Raw genomic sequence first — 13,501 nt, forward strand, 5'->3', positions numbered from 1 at the left:
GAAAGTCTAAATTGGTTCTCCTTATTTGTTTACTGGGCTGTGAAAATCAAAAGATTTTGTCCAACACCTACTGCTTCTCCAGCTGAGAAGATCCTCTGAAATCTCAGAGGAAATGCCCCTAAGAAAGAAATTCCCTACCTGTAAAGAGTACCTCTGGGGTTGCATTTTCTATTTTTAATCTTTTTCCATCCTTATTTTTAAACTGAGGTATAATTAACATATTAGTTTCAGGTAAAGAACATACTGATTTACTTTTTTTAGTTGTGGTAAAACATACATAACAAATGTACCGTTTTAACCATTTGTAGGTGTTCATTTGAATGGCATAAAATACACTCATATTCTTATGCAACTATCACCACCATCCATCTCTAGAACCTTCTCTTTTTTTTTGGCCATGCTGCATGGCATGTGGGATCCTAGCTCCCCAACCAAGGACAGAACCTGTGTCCCTTGCCTTGGAAACTCTGGAAATCACTGGATCTCTAGGGAAGCCCCTGTTGCTGCCGTCGTTCAGCCGTTCAGTTGCGTCTGATTCTCTGCGACCTCCATGGACAGCAGCAAGCCAGGCTTCGTGATCCTTCACCATCTCCCAGAGTTTGCTCAAACTCACGTCCGTTCAGTCGTTGATGAACCTTTCTAATCTTCCCAAACAGAAACTCCAACTTCCTATTCCTCTTCCTCTCAGCCCCTAGCAACCCCCATTCTACCTTCAGTCTCTGAATCATAATTCTAGGTACTGCATATAAGTGCAATCAAACACTGCTTTCTTTTTTGTATCAGGCTCATTTCATGTTGTGTTAATTTCTGCTGTACAGCGGAGTCAACCAGTCCTATATATTTATTCTTTTCCGTGATGGTTTATCATAGGATACTGAATACGGTTCCTCCTACTATACATCTCTTTATTATACAAAACATCTCTTAGAGGTGTTTTTAAACTTTTGGACAACTCTTATTTGTACTGAAGCTCTTTCAAAAATAGGATGGCTGGCCCAAGAGAAAATCTTGCCAGCTTTCTGTGTTTATTCATCTGTAAAACTGTTATGAGTTCTACTCTATCATTTAAACACATCCAAGCAGATCTGGCTCTTATAAAGGCGGCCACTGCTACTCAGGTTCTATCAGTATTCCTAATATGTAATGTAGGCCCAGCATTGCATGTAAAAACTTCTCAATTTTCATGCATTGGCCAGTTCCATTGGGCCAGATGTGACATATTTGCAGGCCCCATCTTGCCCACAGGCTACCAGGTAGCATCTCTGCTAGGGCTTAACAAAAACCACGTTTTAGTGTGACTTCATTGATTCATTGATGTAATAAATGTTTACTGAATCTCTACTACAGGCTAGGTTACATATATAACATATAGTTTTTAAAATACAAAATAGAGACAGTGTTGCAGCATAAATATTACAACTGAGCAAAATAATGACTTTTATTAAGCACATATGTGCCACAAAGTTTTAAGAGCTTCATCTATATTAACTCATTGAACCTGATTAGGATCCTATAAAGTAGGCACTCTCATCGTCTTCATTTTAAATATGCAAAAGACAAGCATAGAGTGGTCAAATTGCTTGTCTGGTCACACAGCTGGAAACTTAAGGATGGATTTGAACCCAGGTTGATGCCTGAGTGCAAGGTCTTGACTGGTCCAGGGAGTGGCTGGTATAGGATAACCTGTGGATTTATGAAGCTCTCTGGAAGAGGTAACTTTTGATTTGTCTTCAAGGTGATTTCAGCAAACAAGGTGGGGAGGGCAATCCAGGCAGAGGAAATAATTTGAGCCTGGGATCAAACACAAGATTGGCAGGAAATGAGTCTGAAAGAGGTCGCAAGGTCGCCAATGCCATTTTTCAACTGTTTGTTTTCAGGTGAGGTATCAGCTCATCGACAGCTTATGTCTCAGTACTAATCGCAAGGGAGAGGACGGTGTTGAAGCAGAAGGGCATTTACAAGCTCCAGAGAGGGAAGCGCACCCGAAGCTCTGCCGGCCTACCCAAGACCACCGCCAGGGACTACAAGTTCCGTCATGCAGCTGGCGCGCGCCGGGAGCACCGGGCCGGCCCCGCCCCTCCATAGGCCCCGCCCTGGCCCCGCCCCTCCCGCCCGTAGCCCCCTCCCGCCCGGTCAGCCCCAAAGAGTTGCCCGGTGGCCGCGGCAGACGGAAGCCGAGCGAGAGCCTCGGCGGCGGCAGAATGGGAGACTCCAAAGTGAAAGTGGCCGTCCGGATCCGGCCCATGAACCGAAGAGGTGAGAGCCCAGATCGCCCGGGGCCGCCGCGGCGGAGGCGGCAGGTGCCTGGCGCGCCTTTCCCTTGGCCCCGGCCGCCGTGTGGGGTCCGGCCGGCCCCGCCCCTGAAATCCGCGTCCGGGCGAAGGGGGCGGCCGGCGCACCCCGAAACCTCGTCCCCCGCTCCCGCCCCGCCTGCGCGGGACGCCCCTCCTTCGCCGACACCGAGTCCCGGGGTGCCGCGGGCCCCACGTCCCATCCCGCTGCCCTTCCGCCGGTGCTCCCACCCCGCTGCCCTTTCGCCCTCCCGTCTCCCTGCCCTTCCAGGAGGGCGCCCGCATCCAGCGCGCCGGGCTCGCTTCCTCCTTCCCCACCCGGCCCCGGGTCCCGTGCCCCGCGCGCCCCTGCTCGCGGCCCTCCAGCTGTCAGAGCGGCCCCGCCCCGGGGGTCCTCGCCCTCCGGCCTGGCCGGGACAGCCGGGGACCCCCAGGCCTCACGTCGGTGGCCCAGGCGTCCAGACCCCGCACGCCCGTGGCTCGCGGCAGGAAGAAGAGCAGGGAGTTGGGGTTACTCCTGAGAAAGCGCTCTAGAGAAAAACTCCTTCCTCTTGGTGTTTCACTTTAATGTCCCTTTTAACCTGGACTGTCGGAAAGACTTGTAAATACTTTGATTGAACTTGGGGAGAGGAGTTGCCCGCCCCTACCCCACTCCCCCGCCTTTTTTTTTTTTTTTTTGACTGTTGAGAAAGTTTTGCTTTTGCTTGAAGTCATATTCGTCATCTCTCAACAATAAATAGCTTAGGTGCCAAGATTCTTGTGAAATTGTATCTTTCAGGCATTCTCTCAATTCTGCAGGGAGGGCAGAGAAAGCAGATAAACCGAGTACATTTTAAATCCTCTTTAGAGAGTCAGATGAAGTAGAGAAAACCTGACTCAAGTCAGAAGAGGTGGGCTGGGCCTTGGCTTTAATGCTTAACTAGGCTCGTGACGGGACAAGTTACTTTAAGTGAGATATTGAAAACACCTCCTAAACCAGGTAATACTAGTGGGGATCAATTGGTAAGGCTCTCAGTGCGAATCATTCGTGTAAGTAACAGAATCATTAAGTCGTTTTCACAACTTATTTGTTCATAGTTCAGTGTGGTTTAGGTCTGTGTAGAAATTGGTTTGCTTTCTGGTTGTTTTTGCTGTATGTTAAGATACACAGATCCAACAGGTTGACGCACTGGCTTTTTTTTTTTTTTTTTTTTGCGTTGGTGATTCCTCTTGTCCTTGCTTGGTTGGCTAAAGGATGTCAGATGACACACAAGAATTTTTCCCTAAGAACTTAATTACTTTACCTTCTCAAAGAGGGCATGTTTTGGGTCTTCAGTCTTGGCCTCACCAGCTCCACACTCTGACAAAATGAAAGAACTTAGATGAACTATGGAAGTTTCCGAAAGCTTCTGGTCTTAAAGCAGTTCAGGCAGCTTTATTTCAGTTCATTTCAAGTATATTACCATTACAGTGATTTAGAAACAAAACAGAACACTAAGCCACAGAAAAGGCAAAGTAGCTGGGATTTGATTCTGAAAGGGTGATTTCAGCACATTTAAAAAATTTCCTGTTCACAGAAAACTTGGGAAATGTCAGTGCTAAAAAGAGGCAGCTAACTCTCAATTAAAATGCTTCATTCTTCTCCTCCCCCTGCTTTGAATTTCAGTTTTCCAGGGGAAGTACTATCCTTTTTTACTTATACCTAGTCATTGATTAGATTGTAAGTGTCAGTATTAGAGTTTCAAGGGATGCATAGAGTAATGCTTACAGTTTTAGAGTAGATGTTAGCTGTTCTTTTGAACTCCTTTTAAAATTAAGGTGTACGCATAGATCCTTTACCCTTTAAATAGAAGTGCATTATTTGTGGTAAACTGCCTCTTTGATTTAGTGCCATCTCTTATAGTTCCTGAGTGCATGTGGACTTTTTTTTTAGTGATTGCTATAGATAATTAAAAGTGGTTTTATTTCTATTTTGTCCTAAAGGAGCCATTTACATACATCTCGAGGATGTAGTGGAATACAATGGAGTGGAATTCTAAAGCCAGTGATTTTTAAACTGCTGTTTAGAGTTTGCTTAAAAAAGCTAAAACCAAGCCTTTCCAGTAATTTTGAAAAAAATTATTTGACCAATTATTACTTCTGGGAAAACTAATATATTAAGTAATAGTATATAATTATGATGCATGGTAAACTTTTCGTCATAATTGTTTCTCCCTTGGCAGGGTAGTGCGGGAAGCAATCTCAGAAATGACTCTTCACCAGTGAGAATGAGATGAGAATGGGTTCCTGGGATAATGTAGTTTAACTCTATAAAGACTTACTTATTTTTGTGTAATATTTTTCTCTTTTATAATTCTTCTATTTTTTAAAAAAATATTTTTAATTGGAAGATAATTGCTTTACAATATTGTGTTGGTTTCTGCCATGTATCATTCTGAGTGATTCTTGGAATCCCATTAGCTCCCTGTTGAGGAAAATCTTAAATTGGCAAGAAGTTTCTAGTGTACCATTAAGTTCTTCATGCGATTCAGTATCTGACTGGGCTTAGGTATTAAGGCGGATGGTTGGTTTCTTTGCATTTGCTAAACTTGATGTGGGCTCGGGGAACTCAGTTATTTGGACATTCAGCTTTAGGTCTAGTTCAGTAATAGCAAAAATTGTAATGATTAATGAATATGCATTTGTCGGGAATATTTTTCTTGTTATACATTGTAGCATTATACTAGAAAGGAAAAAGTCTCCAACATTCCTTCACCATAACAATTCACACTCATTTTCTTATTTTCATTCCAGTTTGTATTCACATGCCTATGTAATTCTACATAGTTTTAATACTATGACTTTTTTTTTTCCTTTTTTTCCTCTGAAGTTTGAACTTGAACAGCTGAAGTCAAAGGGGTTAAGCTTGTTTTGTCATGAGATCTGGGAGTTCTGTTTGCAGTTCTATTTGTTTGTCTTTTCATGTCATCTCTGAGACGTGTATAGCTCACCAAGTAACCTGGCTGTGTTCTGTGTACTGTAAGGGACACCTGTTCATACATTATTAACCAATCTAATTATTAAATGAGCCGAAGTTTTACACGAATAACTGATGGCACTAGTTAGGTCAGCTACCTAACTGTTCAGCAGTTTGATGTTTTATAACTTTAGATTGCTTAAAAAATATTTAATATTCATTGAATGCCTGCCAGGTGTCTACCTTATATTAGATAGTATGGGATTTTATTGCCTTCCCTCAAGGGACTTCCTGTGGTTTAAATATGTGTGAGATTAACTATCAAAATAAATCTAGGTAAAAAACTGTTTGGGAAATATATTTGCAATCTACCTAACCTGAGGTGTGATGAAACCAAAAATTATGTTAGAAATTTAGCTAGAAAGAAGAAAAAACAGTGAAAGGGGTTATTTTGGGTGTTAGGAAGAATGGTCAATACTTTTATTTTAGCAGGGATTTCTCAAGGGTTTGGTTTGCCTTTCAGTACTTGATGCAGTGAAAGTCACAGAGAAGAATCATGGTGAAAGATACAAAGACTAATGTAATGTCAAGTAGAAGTCAGTCCTTAAGTGAATTACAATCCAGTATCTCAGTGGATAAGATATTTATAGACGTTAAAATTATGAAAATAAAAACCATTTAACAAGGAAGACTTCCTTATGTTAGAAAAAGCAGAATGTAAAACAGTATGTGTAACTGTATGGTTGGACCTACTATTATGATACTACTATGTAAAAATACCAACAGGAACGGGCAAGGGCTAGAAAGAAATGTGGAAAAAATGAGATTGGTGGTTCTTGTTGGGGGAATTTTATTTCCTAAACACTTTTTTCGTAGTGTTGGCTGCTATTAGAGCATTCATATTTTTAAAGTGTGCTTTACAGGGGGGCTTCCTGGGTGGTCCAGTTGTTAGGTCTCCGGGCTTCCTCTGCAGCGGGCACAAGTTTGATTCCTGGTCAGGGAACTAAGATCCTGCATGCTGCATGGCATGGCCAAGACAAACGAAATAAATAAAGTGCACTTTATGGTGTATGCTCATGAGGAAATGACTGTCATATGAAAAGACAGGATTAAAAGGTAAAAACACCTGTAGCAGATTGCTAGTGCCTAAATGCCAAGTGTATGAGAGGGAGATGTAGAAATTTAGAAAGATCCCTCAAAGCCTGGTGATTAGGGAAGTCTTCCCTGTGGAGGGAGGGAGCTTATGGTTGGAATGGGTTTCCCGTGGGAGAGGAGAGGCGTAGGGGGAAATTGGTTCTTTGAGAAGGAAGTACGGCCTGAGAGCAAAGGCACAAGGGTAGGAGTGAGCCAGGCAACTTTAGGCTCAGAGTTGAGATAAGCCTGCCAGGGAGGAGGGTTCTGTCAAGGGGACAGGAGACGGTGAGATTAGAAAGGTCAGGCGAAGCTGCAGGGGGCCCAAAAGTCTTGCTTCAGGGTGGCCAGTCTGTGTGCCCCGGTCAGCTTTTTATTAATAGAGCTTTGTGTGGGTCTCAAGACACAAGCATGATGAGAAAGATAGCCAGATCTCAGGGCAGGCTGCAAAGCCTGGGTAAGATAAACTGATTCAGGGCAACGCTGGGCAACGTGGTGAAAAACGAAGCCACCTGAAGAGGAAGAGGCAGGGGACCAGTCAACACCAAGTGAGCAGGCATGAATCCGAAGACAGGCGAGGGAGGGGGCTTCAAAAGGGAGAGGACATACGTATATCATATGATTCATGTTGAGGTTTGACAGAAGGCAGCAAAATCCTGTAAAGGAATTATCCTTCAATAGAAAAAAAAAAAAAGGCGAAACTGGGACTGTAGGAGGACCCTGTTGGAAGGACTGATGGAAGACCCCGGTGGTCAGTGAGGAAGAACAGGTGGTCCCGGGGAAGTCAAGGTGCAGTGTGGGCCGGGAGAATCTGTTTGAAACAGGAAGGTATTTTTTGCCTCGGAACCCACTGCTGGTTCTTAAGCCTTCTCAGAGAGATAACTTGTGTTGGAGTTAGGGATTAGGGGTGACTGTGGATGGAAATTTCTGATATATTTTCTGAACCAGAAGATTTTTGTTCTCTTAACATCTGCTCGATATGCTAATAGAGGATGAGACACATCTACCACGACGTTCTCCTTTTGCTACTGTCAACTCAGTGACTGAAAATGGGATTTATACTTATTGGACCAGAGGCTTTGGGGGAAGAAAGTACAAGTTTATCAAATCAAAATTTGTTTGAATTGGCATTTATGTTCATCCCTCCCCACTGCTCCATTCCCCCTACCCCCTGCCTCTACTCACACCTCCATAAAATAGTGACCAGTGTCAACTTTTCCATTTCTTAAGTTCTGAAGATGGAAGAAACCACCGGCAAAACCATTGGTTAAGCAGATGAATTGAGCTGCTTACTGGGTGGAAATGGATTTGTTATTGATCTCTGTGCTCGCTGATCAGTTTCCCTTTGTGTTCAAAAGAGCATGTTCTTAAAGCTTGGCAGGCAGAAGCAGTGTAATCATTAGGTAAGTGTGTGAAACTGGCTGGTATAAGGGACAGGCAGTCCACAACCTAACTGGTACTGGGCTTTAACTCTCAGAAGCTGTTGATATCTTTAAAAGCTGGTATTGGCTCGGAAGGTAAAGAATCTGCCTGCAGTGTAGGAGACCCGGTTCAATCCTAGGGTCAGGAAGATTCCCTGGAGGAGGAAATGGCTACCCATTCCAGTTTTCTTGCATGGAGAATTCCATGGACAGAGGAGCCTGGCAGGCTACAGTCCGTGGGGTCACAAAGAATCTGAGACTGAGTGACTGATAGCCACAAGCATTAATGAATTAGCCTATTCAATTGAACATGTGTTGATTGGAGGAAAAAATAATAGCTACTTTTTGAGAGTTTTCTATTTGTGAGCTACAGAGTTCATTCCTTTTTATACATTATTCTTGAAACAAGTTTGAAAGGTGGTTATAGAATTTCTATTGAACACAATCTCAGGAAGTTAGGTAACTTGCCCAGAATTACAAAACCAGGATTTTGGAGCCTGAATTTCTCCTGTTTTGTGCTTTTACTACTATATCAGACATGGTGATCTTCGGAGGGATGCTGCATTGCTGAGTTTGCGTAATTTTCAAAGATGTGCATGATATATGAGAAGCATAAGTCATGATCTTTGACCGACAGAACTTACTGTCTGGTTGGTAATAAGAGGTACACAAGGTGAGTCAGTTATAGGGATACAGTACATGCGTGCTCTATGCTAAGTTGCTTCAGTTGTGTCCAACTCTTCTCGACTCTATGGACTGTGGCCTGCCAGGCTCCTCTGTCTATGGGATTCTCTAGACAAGAATACTGGAGTGGGTTGCTGTGCCCTCCTCCAGAGGATCTTCCCAACCCAGGGATCCCACCTGAGTCTCTTATGTCTCTTTCACCGGCAGGTGGGTTCACACAGACACACACGAGAATATAGTACACAAGTCAGCAATAGTGCTCTTTTTTTTCCGGCCATGCCACATGGCATGTGGAATCTTAGTTCCCTGACCAGGGTTTGAACCTCTGCCCCCAGCGCCTGAAGCATGGAGCGCCAGGGAAGTCCCAGCAGTGCCTTATGAATTAAAGAAATGGGGGTAGGACTTGAGAATGATGAGGAATGGGCTCAGGCCGTTGACCAGGAGGAAGACAAGGCAAGTGGGGTGCATAGCATGAGTTGCTGAACTTAGCAGAAGGTGGATGCAGGAATTAGCCAGATATTTGCAAGAACAGTGAGAAAGTTAGCTGTAAAAATTCAAACAGCAGGAAGCAGACAGTATCTGTGTAAATAACAGTTAACAAGAGTGCTGAACTAGATTATTTTGGTCAATCTTTCAAAAAATGCTAGGAGAATTTATACGATAACTCATTTTACAGATGAGAAAATAGAAACTTGGACAAAGTTTCCTACTTGCACCAAATCACATGCTTATCAGGTAGAGGAACAGAGGATTGGAACCTGGGCAGTTCAACTCTGGAGCCACAGCCCTTGAATTCTGTGCTTTCTTGGAAAAGCTGGAAGAATGTGGCGAGTGGGGGACGAGAGGAGTGATGGAAGGTGGCTTCAGTGAATTCAAGAGGTTTGTGGGGAGCAGAGCAGAATGAAGTTACTGAAGTGAGGTTCAGGCAGATTCAGGGGAGATCTCGGACAGGATAAGGGGTGCAGTGACTGTAGGTTTGTTTTAGGTAAAATTGGTATGTAACATATTAGTTCCAGGTGTACAACTTAACTCTTAAAAAGTGATCACTACAATAAGTCTAGTAACCATGTCACCAAACAATTAGCCTCCTTCACCCATTTTGCCAGCCTCCAACCCTCTTCTCTATAACCACTGGTCTGTCCTCTGTGTCTGTGAGTTTTGTTTTGTTTTATATTCTTCATATTTATATTTTTTTATATAAATGAAATCATACCGTGTTTGATTTGCTTAGTACGGTACAGTCCTCGGAGTCCATCTGTGTTGTCACAAATGTCTAGGTTTTTGAAAGGGGCAGTGGTACTGTTACAGAGGTGCTCTTGGAAGAGAAATTAAGGTCTGCATCTTTACCTTGCTCACAAGCTGATATGTGAGCTTGTTACTGTTAGACGGATGCTGGTGAAAGACGCAGGACTCTAGGGTCAGATTTCGCCTGCAGATCCCACAAGAGTGGCGTGGAGGGTCCAGACGGATGCTGTGCCAGCAGTGGGTTGGGGTTGCATCTGAGGAGTACTGAGCTGGGGAACCCCATTGCTCTTAAGCGGTGAGAAACCTGATGTTTGTCCTGAAGGTAGCTGGCTGGGACTGCATTCCTGAGAGGTGGGCGAGGCAAAGTGCCTTTGAGGCCTTGCATTCAAGGTGGTGTGAAAGCAGCCAAGATTTAGGAAATTTAGTGAAAGTTGCTCAGTCGTGTCCAACTCTTTGCGACCCCATGGACTATACAGTCCGTGGAATTCTCTAAGCTAGAATACTGGAGTGGGTAGCCTTTCCCTTCTCCAGGGGATCTTCCCAACCCAGGGATCGAACCCAGGTCTCCCGCATTGCAGGCGGATTCTTTACCAACTGAGTCGCAAGGGAAGCCCTAGGCAATATATGATGACTGCAGCGCTTCCAGTTTAGACGACTAAGTGAACGAGTGCTGGTGTCCCCACCTGAGATCAGAAATGTGGGAGAAGCAGGTTTTAAGGTAGAGGTATGGGCAGTTATGAGCTCTATTGTTAGACATTCAACAGTATTTGGTCAGCGCTTATCACATGCCACCCACTGCACCTACAACTTCAAATAAGATGTAGTGTATGCCTGGAAGCAATGTAACAGACTTGTTGAGTTTTAGGTTCTGAAGTGCAGCCAATGGGTGGATCGAGAAAACTGTTGTACAGGAGGCTGAAAACAAGGGACTGGAGATTTGGGTAGATTTGGAAGTTGTTACTATATTTAGAAGATCTTATAGAACACCAAGGAGATGGCACCGCACTCCAGAATTCTTGCCTGGAAAAGCAGGTGAAAGTAATGTGGTGGCCCAGGGTGAAGAACGGCAGAAGAATTTTGACTGAATGAATGAATTGCTGTTGGTGTGTTGGTAGTGGGCCGAGAAATCAGTGTGTGTGCTCAAATGGAGGCAGTGAGTATACGTGAGTTTTCTTTCAAGAAATGCCATATGGAAAGCCATGGTAAAGAGTGGTCTTCTGGAGGTGAGCAACAGGCCTTCCCCGCTCCCTGCCAACCTAAGTCTGGGAGTTGTTTGAGCCTTTTTATCAATAGAGAGGAATAGGCAATAGAGTGGGGAATTTTTGAAATATAGAGGGAAGAGGATAATTATACAATGAGGAAGCCCTAGAGTGTTTGATTTTCTTGATGAGCTAGAATGTGAGGTTATTAATTGTGAGTGAGAATTGGGCTGGTTGGGTTTTTCAGAGTAGTGATTATTTAGAAGCGTGGTTGAGGGACTTGAACCATAGTTTACATCCATTGATGGTAGTGGGACCATTCCTTCTGAGCTATTTTTGAGATGTAATTCACCTATCAAAAAGTGTATAATTCAGTGGCTTTCAGTGTATTTGCAGAGTTGTACAATGATCACCACTATCGGATTCCAGAACATTTTTTATCATCCCTACGAGAGACGGTCTCTGGTTAGTGGTTACTCTCCATCCACCCCCACCCCCATCCCCTCCCCTCTCCCCACAGCCCTTAATCTACTTCTTGTCTCTGTGGATTTCCCTCTTCTGGACATCCATGTAAATGGAATCACGTGATTTATGGACTTTTGTATCTGACTCCTTGCCCTTTAGGACTCATCCATGTTGTAGCATGAATCAATACTTCATTCCTTTTTAAGACTGAATAATATTCTGTGGGGCTTACCTGATGGCTCAGATGGTAAAGAATCCGCCTGGAATGTGGGAGACCTGGGTTCAATCCCTGGGTTGGGAAGATTCCCTGGAGGAGGGCATGGAAACCTACTCCAGGATCCTTGCCTGGGGAATCCCCGAGGACTGAGGAGCCTGGCGGACTACAGTCCACGGGATCACAGAGAATCAGACTGAGTGACTCAGCACAACACAGCAGTATTCTGTGACGTGGCTATGCTGCACTTTGATGCCCATTCTCAGTTGGTAGGCATCTGGCTTGTTTCCATTTTTTGGCTATTTATGAATCATGAACATTTGTGTAATGTAATAATAAGTTATTGTGTGTTTTCATTTCTCTCGAGTATGTATACAAGTGGAATTACTGGGTCATGTAGTGACTCTAACTTCTGCGGAACTGCTCGATGGTCTTCCAGAGTTGCTGCACCGTTTTACATTGCCCCCAACGATGCGTGAGGGTTTCAGTTTCTACATGTCTTCCTCATCAGTTTTATTGTCCTTCTTTTTGATCCCTGTCCTAATGGGTGTGAAGTGGAGTCTCACTATGATTTTTGATTTGCTTGTCCCCAATGTCTAATAATGTTAATTAAGCATCTTTTCATGTGCGTGTTGGCCATTTGTATATATTTTCAGAGATCTCTATTCAAACCCTATTCTTATTTTTAAAGTTGGATTATCTTTTTTTTTTAAAATTATTGTTGAATTCTTAGAGTTCTTTATATGTTCTGGATGCCAGTCCTGTAACAGATATGTGATTTGCAGAGATTTTCTTGAGCATGTGGGTTGCCTTTTCATTCTTTCAGTGGTGTCCTTTGAAGCACAAAAGTTTTTCATTTTGATGTGGTCCAATTTATCTGTTTTTTTTCTTTTGTTGCTTGCGCTTTTGATTTGATCTCTAAGAAACCAGTGTCTAACTCACAGTCATGTGGATTTAGTGTGTATATTTTCTAAGAGTTTTATAGTTTTAGCTCATGCATTTATTTAGGTCTTTGGTTTGTTTGGAGTTAGTTTTTAAAATTTATTTTTGTTAGCTGTGTGGCTTATGGGATGTCAGTTCCTGACCAGGGATTGAATCTGGACCCTTGGCCGCAGAAGCCCGGAATCCTAGCCATTAGGACACCAGGAAACCCCTGGAATTAATTTTTGAATGAGGGGTGGGGTAGAAATCAATTTCATCTTTCTGTATGTAGATACCCAATTGTCCTAACTCCATTTGTTGAAATGACTATATTTCCCCCATTGGATTGTCTTGGCACCCTTGTTGAAAATTAGTTGACCATAAATGTGAAAGCCTATCTCTGGATTCTCAGTTCTATTCCATTGATTTATATGTCTGTTCTTAGGTTAGTACCCCGCTGTCTGATTAGTATAGCTTTGTAGTAAGTTTGAAACTGGCGACACTGGTCTTTCTGCTTTGTTCTTCTTTCTTCAAGATAAACTTGTTTATTCTGGTTTTGCCTTACAAGTTTTTAAAGACCAACTTCCTATCCCTGTGAAGTTGATTAGTTTCTTGAAAATAGACTCAAGAGTATTTCAGTTGTTTTGGTATTATCATCTCTCTTCCCCTTACCAGGCGTCTTGTTTAGGATTTTCCCTCAGTCCTCAGTTATTTCTTTAGCTGTATTAGAACTCAGTTATATTTTATCTTTTGTTTATTGAATAGATTCTCATGTTCAGTGGTAAAAACATAGAAGTAGGTGATTAGGACATTTTATATAATCTCTTACTAGAAAGCAGACTACTTCTTTGTTTTTTGTTTTTTTTTTTCCTGTGTGGCATCACATCCCTTTTTTCTCCTTGGGTCATTGTTTGTGTCCACTTGTGCCCAGCTCTTTGTGACCTCGTTGACTGCAGCTCGCCAGGCCTCCCTGGCATCACATCCTCTTTTTCTCC

General features: G+C 43.2%; 1 protein-coding gene across 2 annotated transcripts in view; it reads left to right on the plus strand.

Annotated features, from left to right (window-relative positions):
* The first annotated feature begins 2,097 nt into the window (after window positions 1–2,097).
* The window catches only part of KIF13B (kinesin family member 13B), a 211,078-nt gene continuing 199,674 nt past the window's right edge, over window positions 2,098–13,501 (plus strand). For both annotated transcript variants that reach the window (XM_040235363.1, XM_040235394.1), the window contains exon 1: window positions 2,098–2,256. In XM_040235363.1, coding sequence (XP_040091297.1) covers window positions 2,202–2,256 — 55 coding nt within the window. In that variant the 5' untranslated portion in view covers window positions 2,098–2,201. The remainder of the gene's footprint in view (window positions 2,257–13,501) is intronic.

The sequence above is a fragment of the Oryx dammah genome, unplaced genomic scaffold (assembly GCF_014754425.2).
Source record: "Oryx dammah isolate SB20612 unplaced genomic scaffold, SCBI_Odam_1.1 HiC_scaffold_1, whole genome shotgun sequence".
Classification (NCBI taxonomy): Eukaryota; Metazoa; Chordata; class Mammalia; order Artiodactyla; family Bovidae; genus Oryx; species Oryx dammah.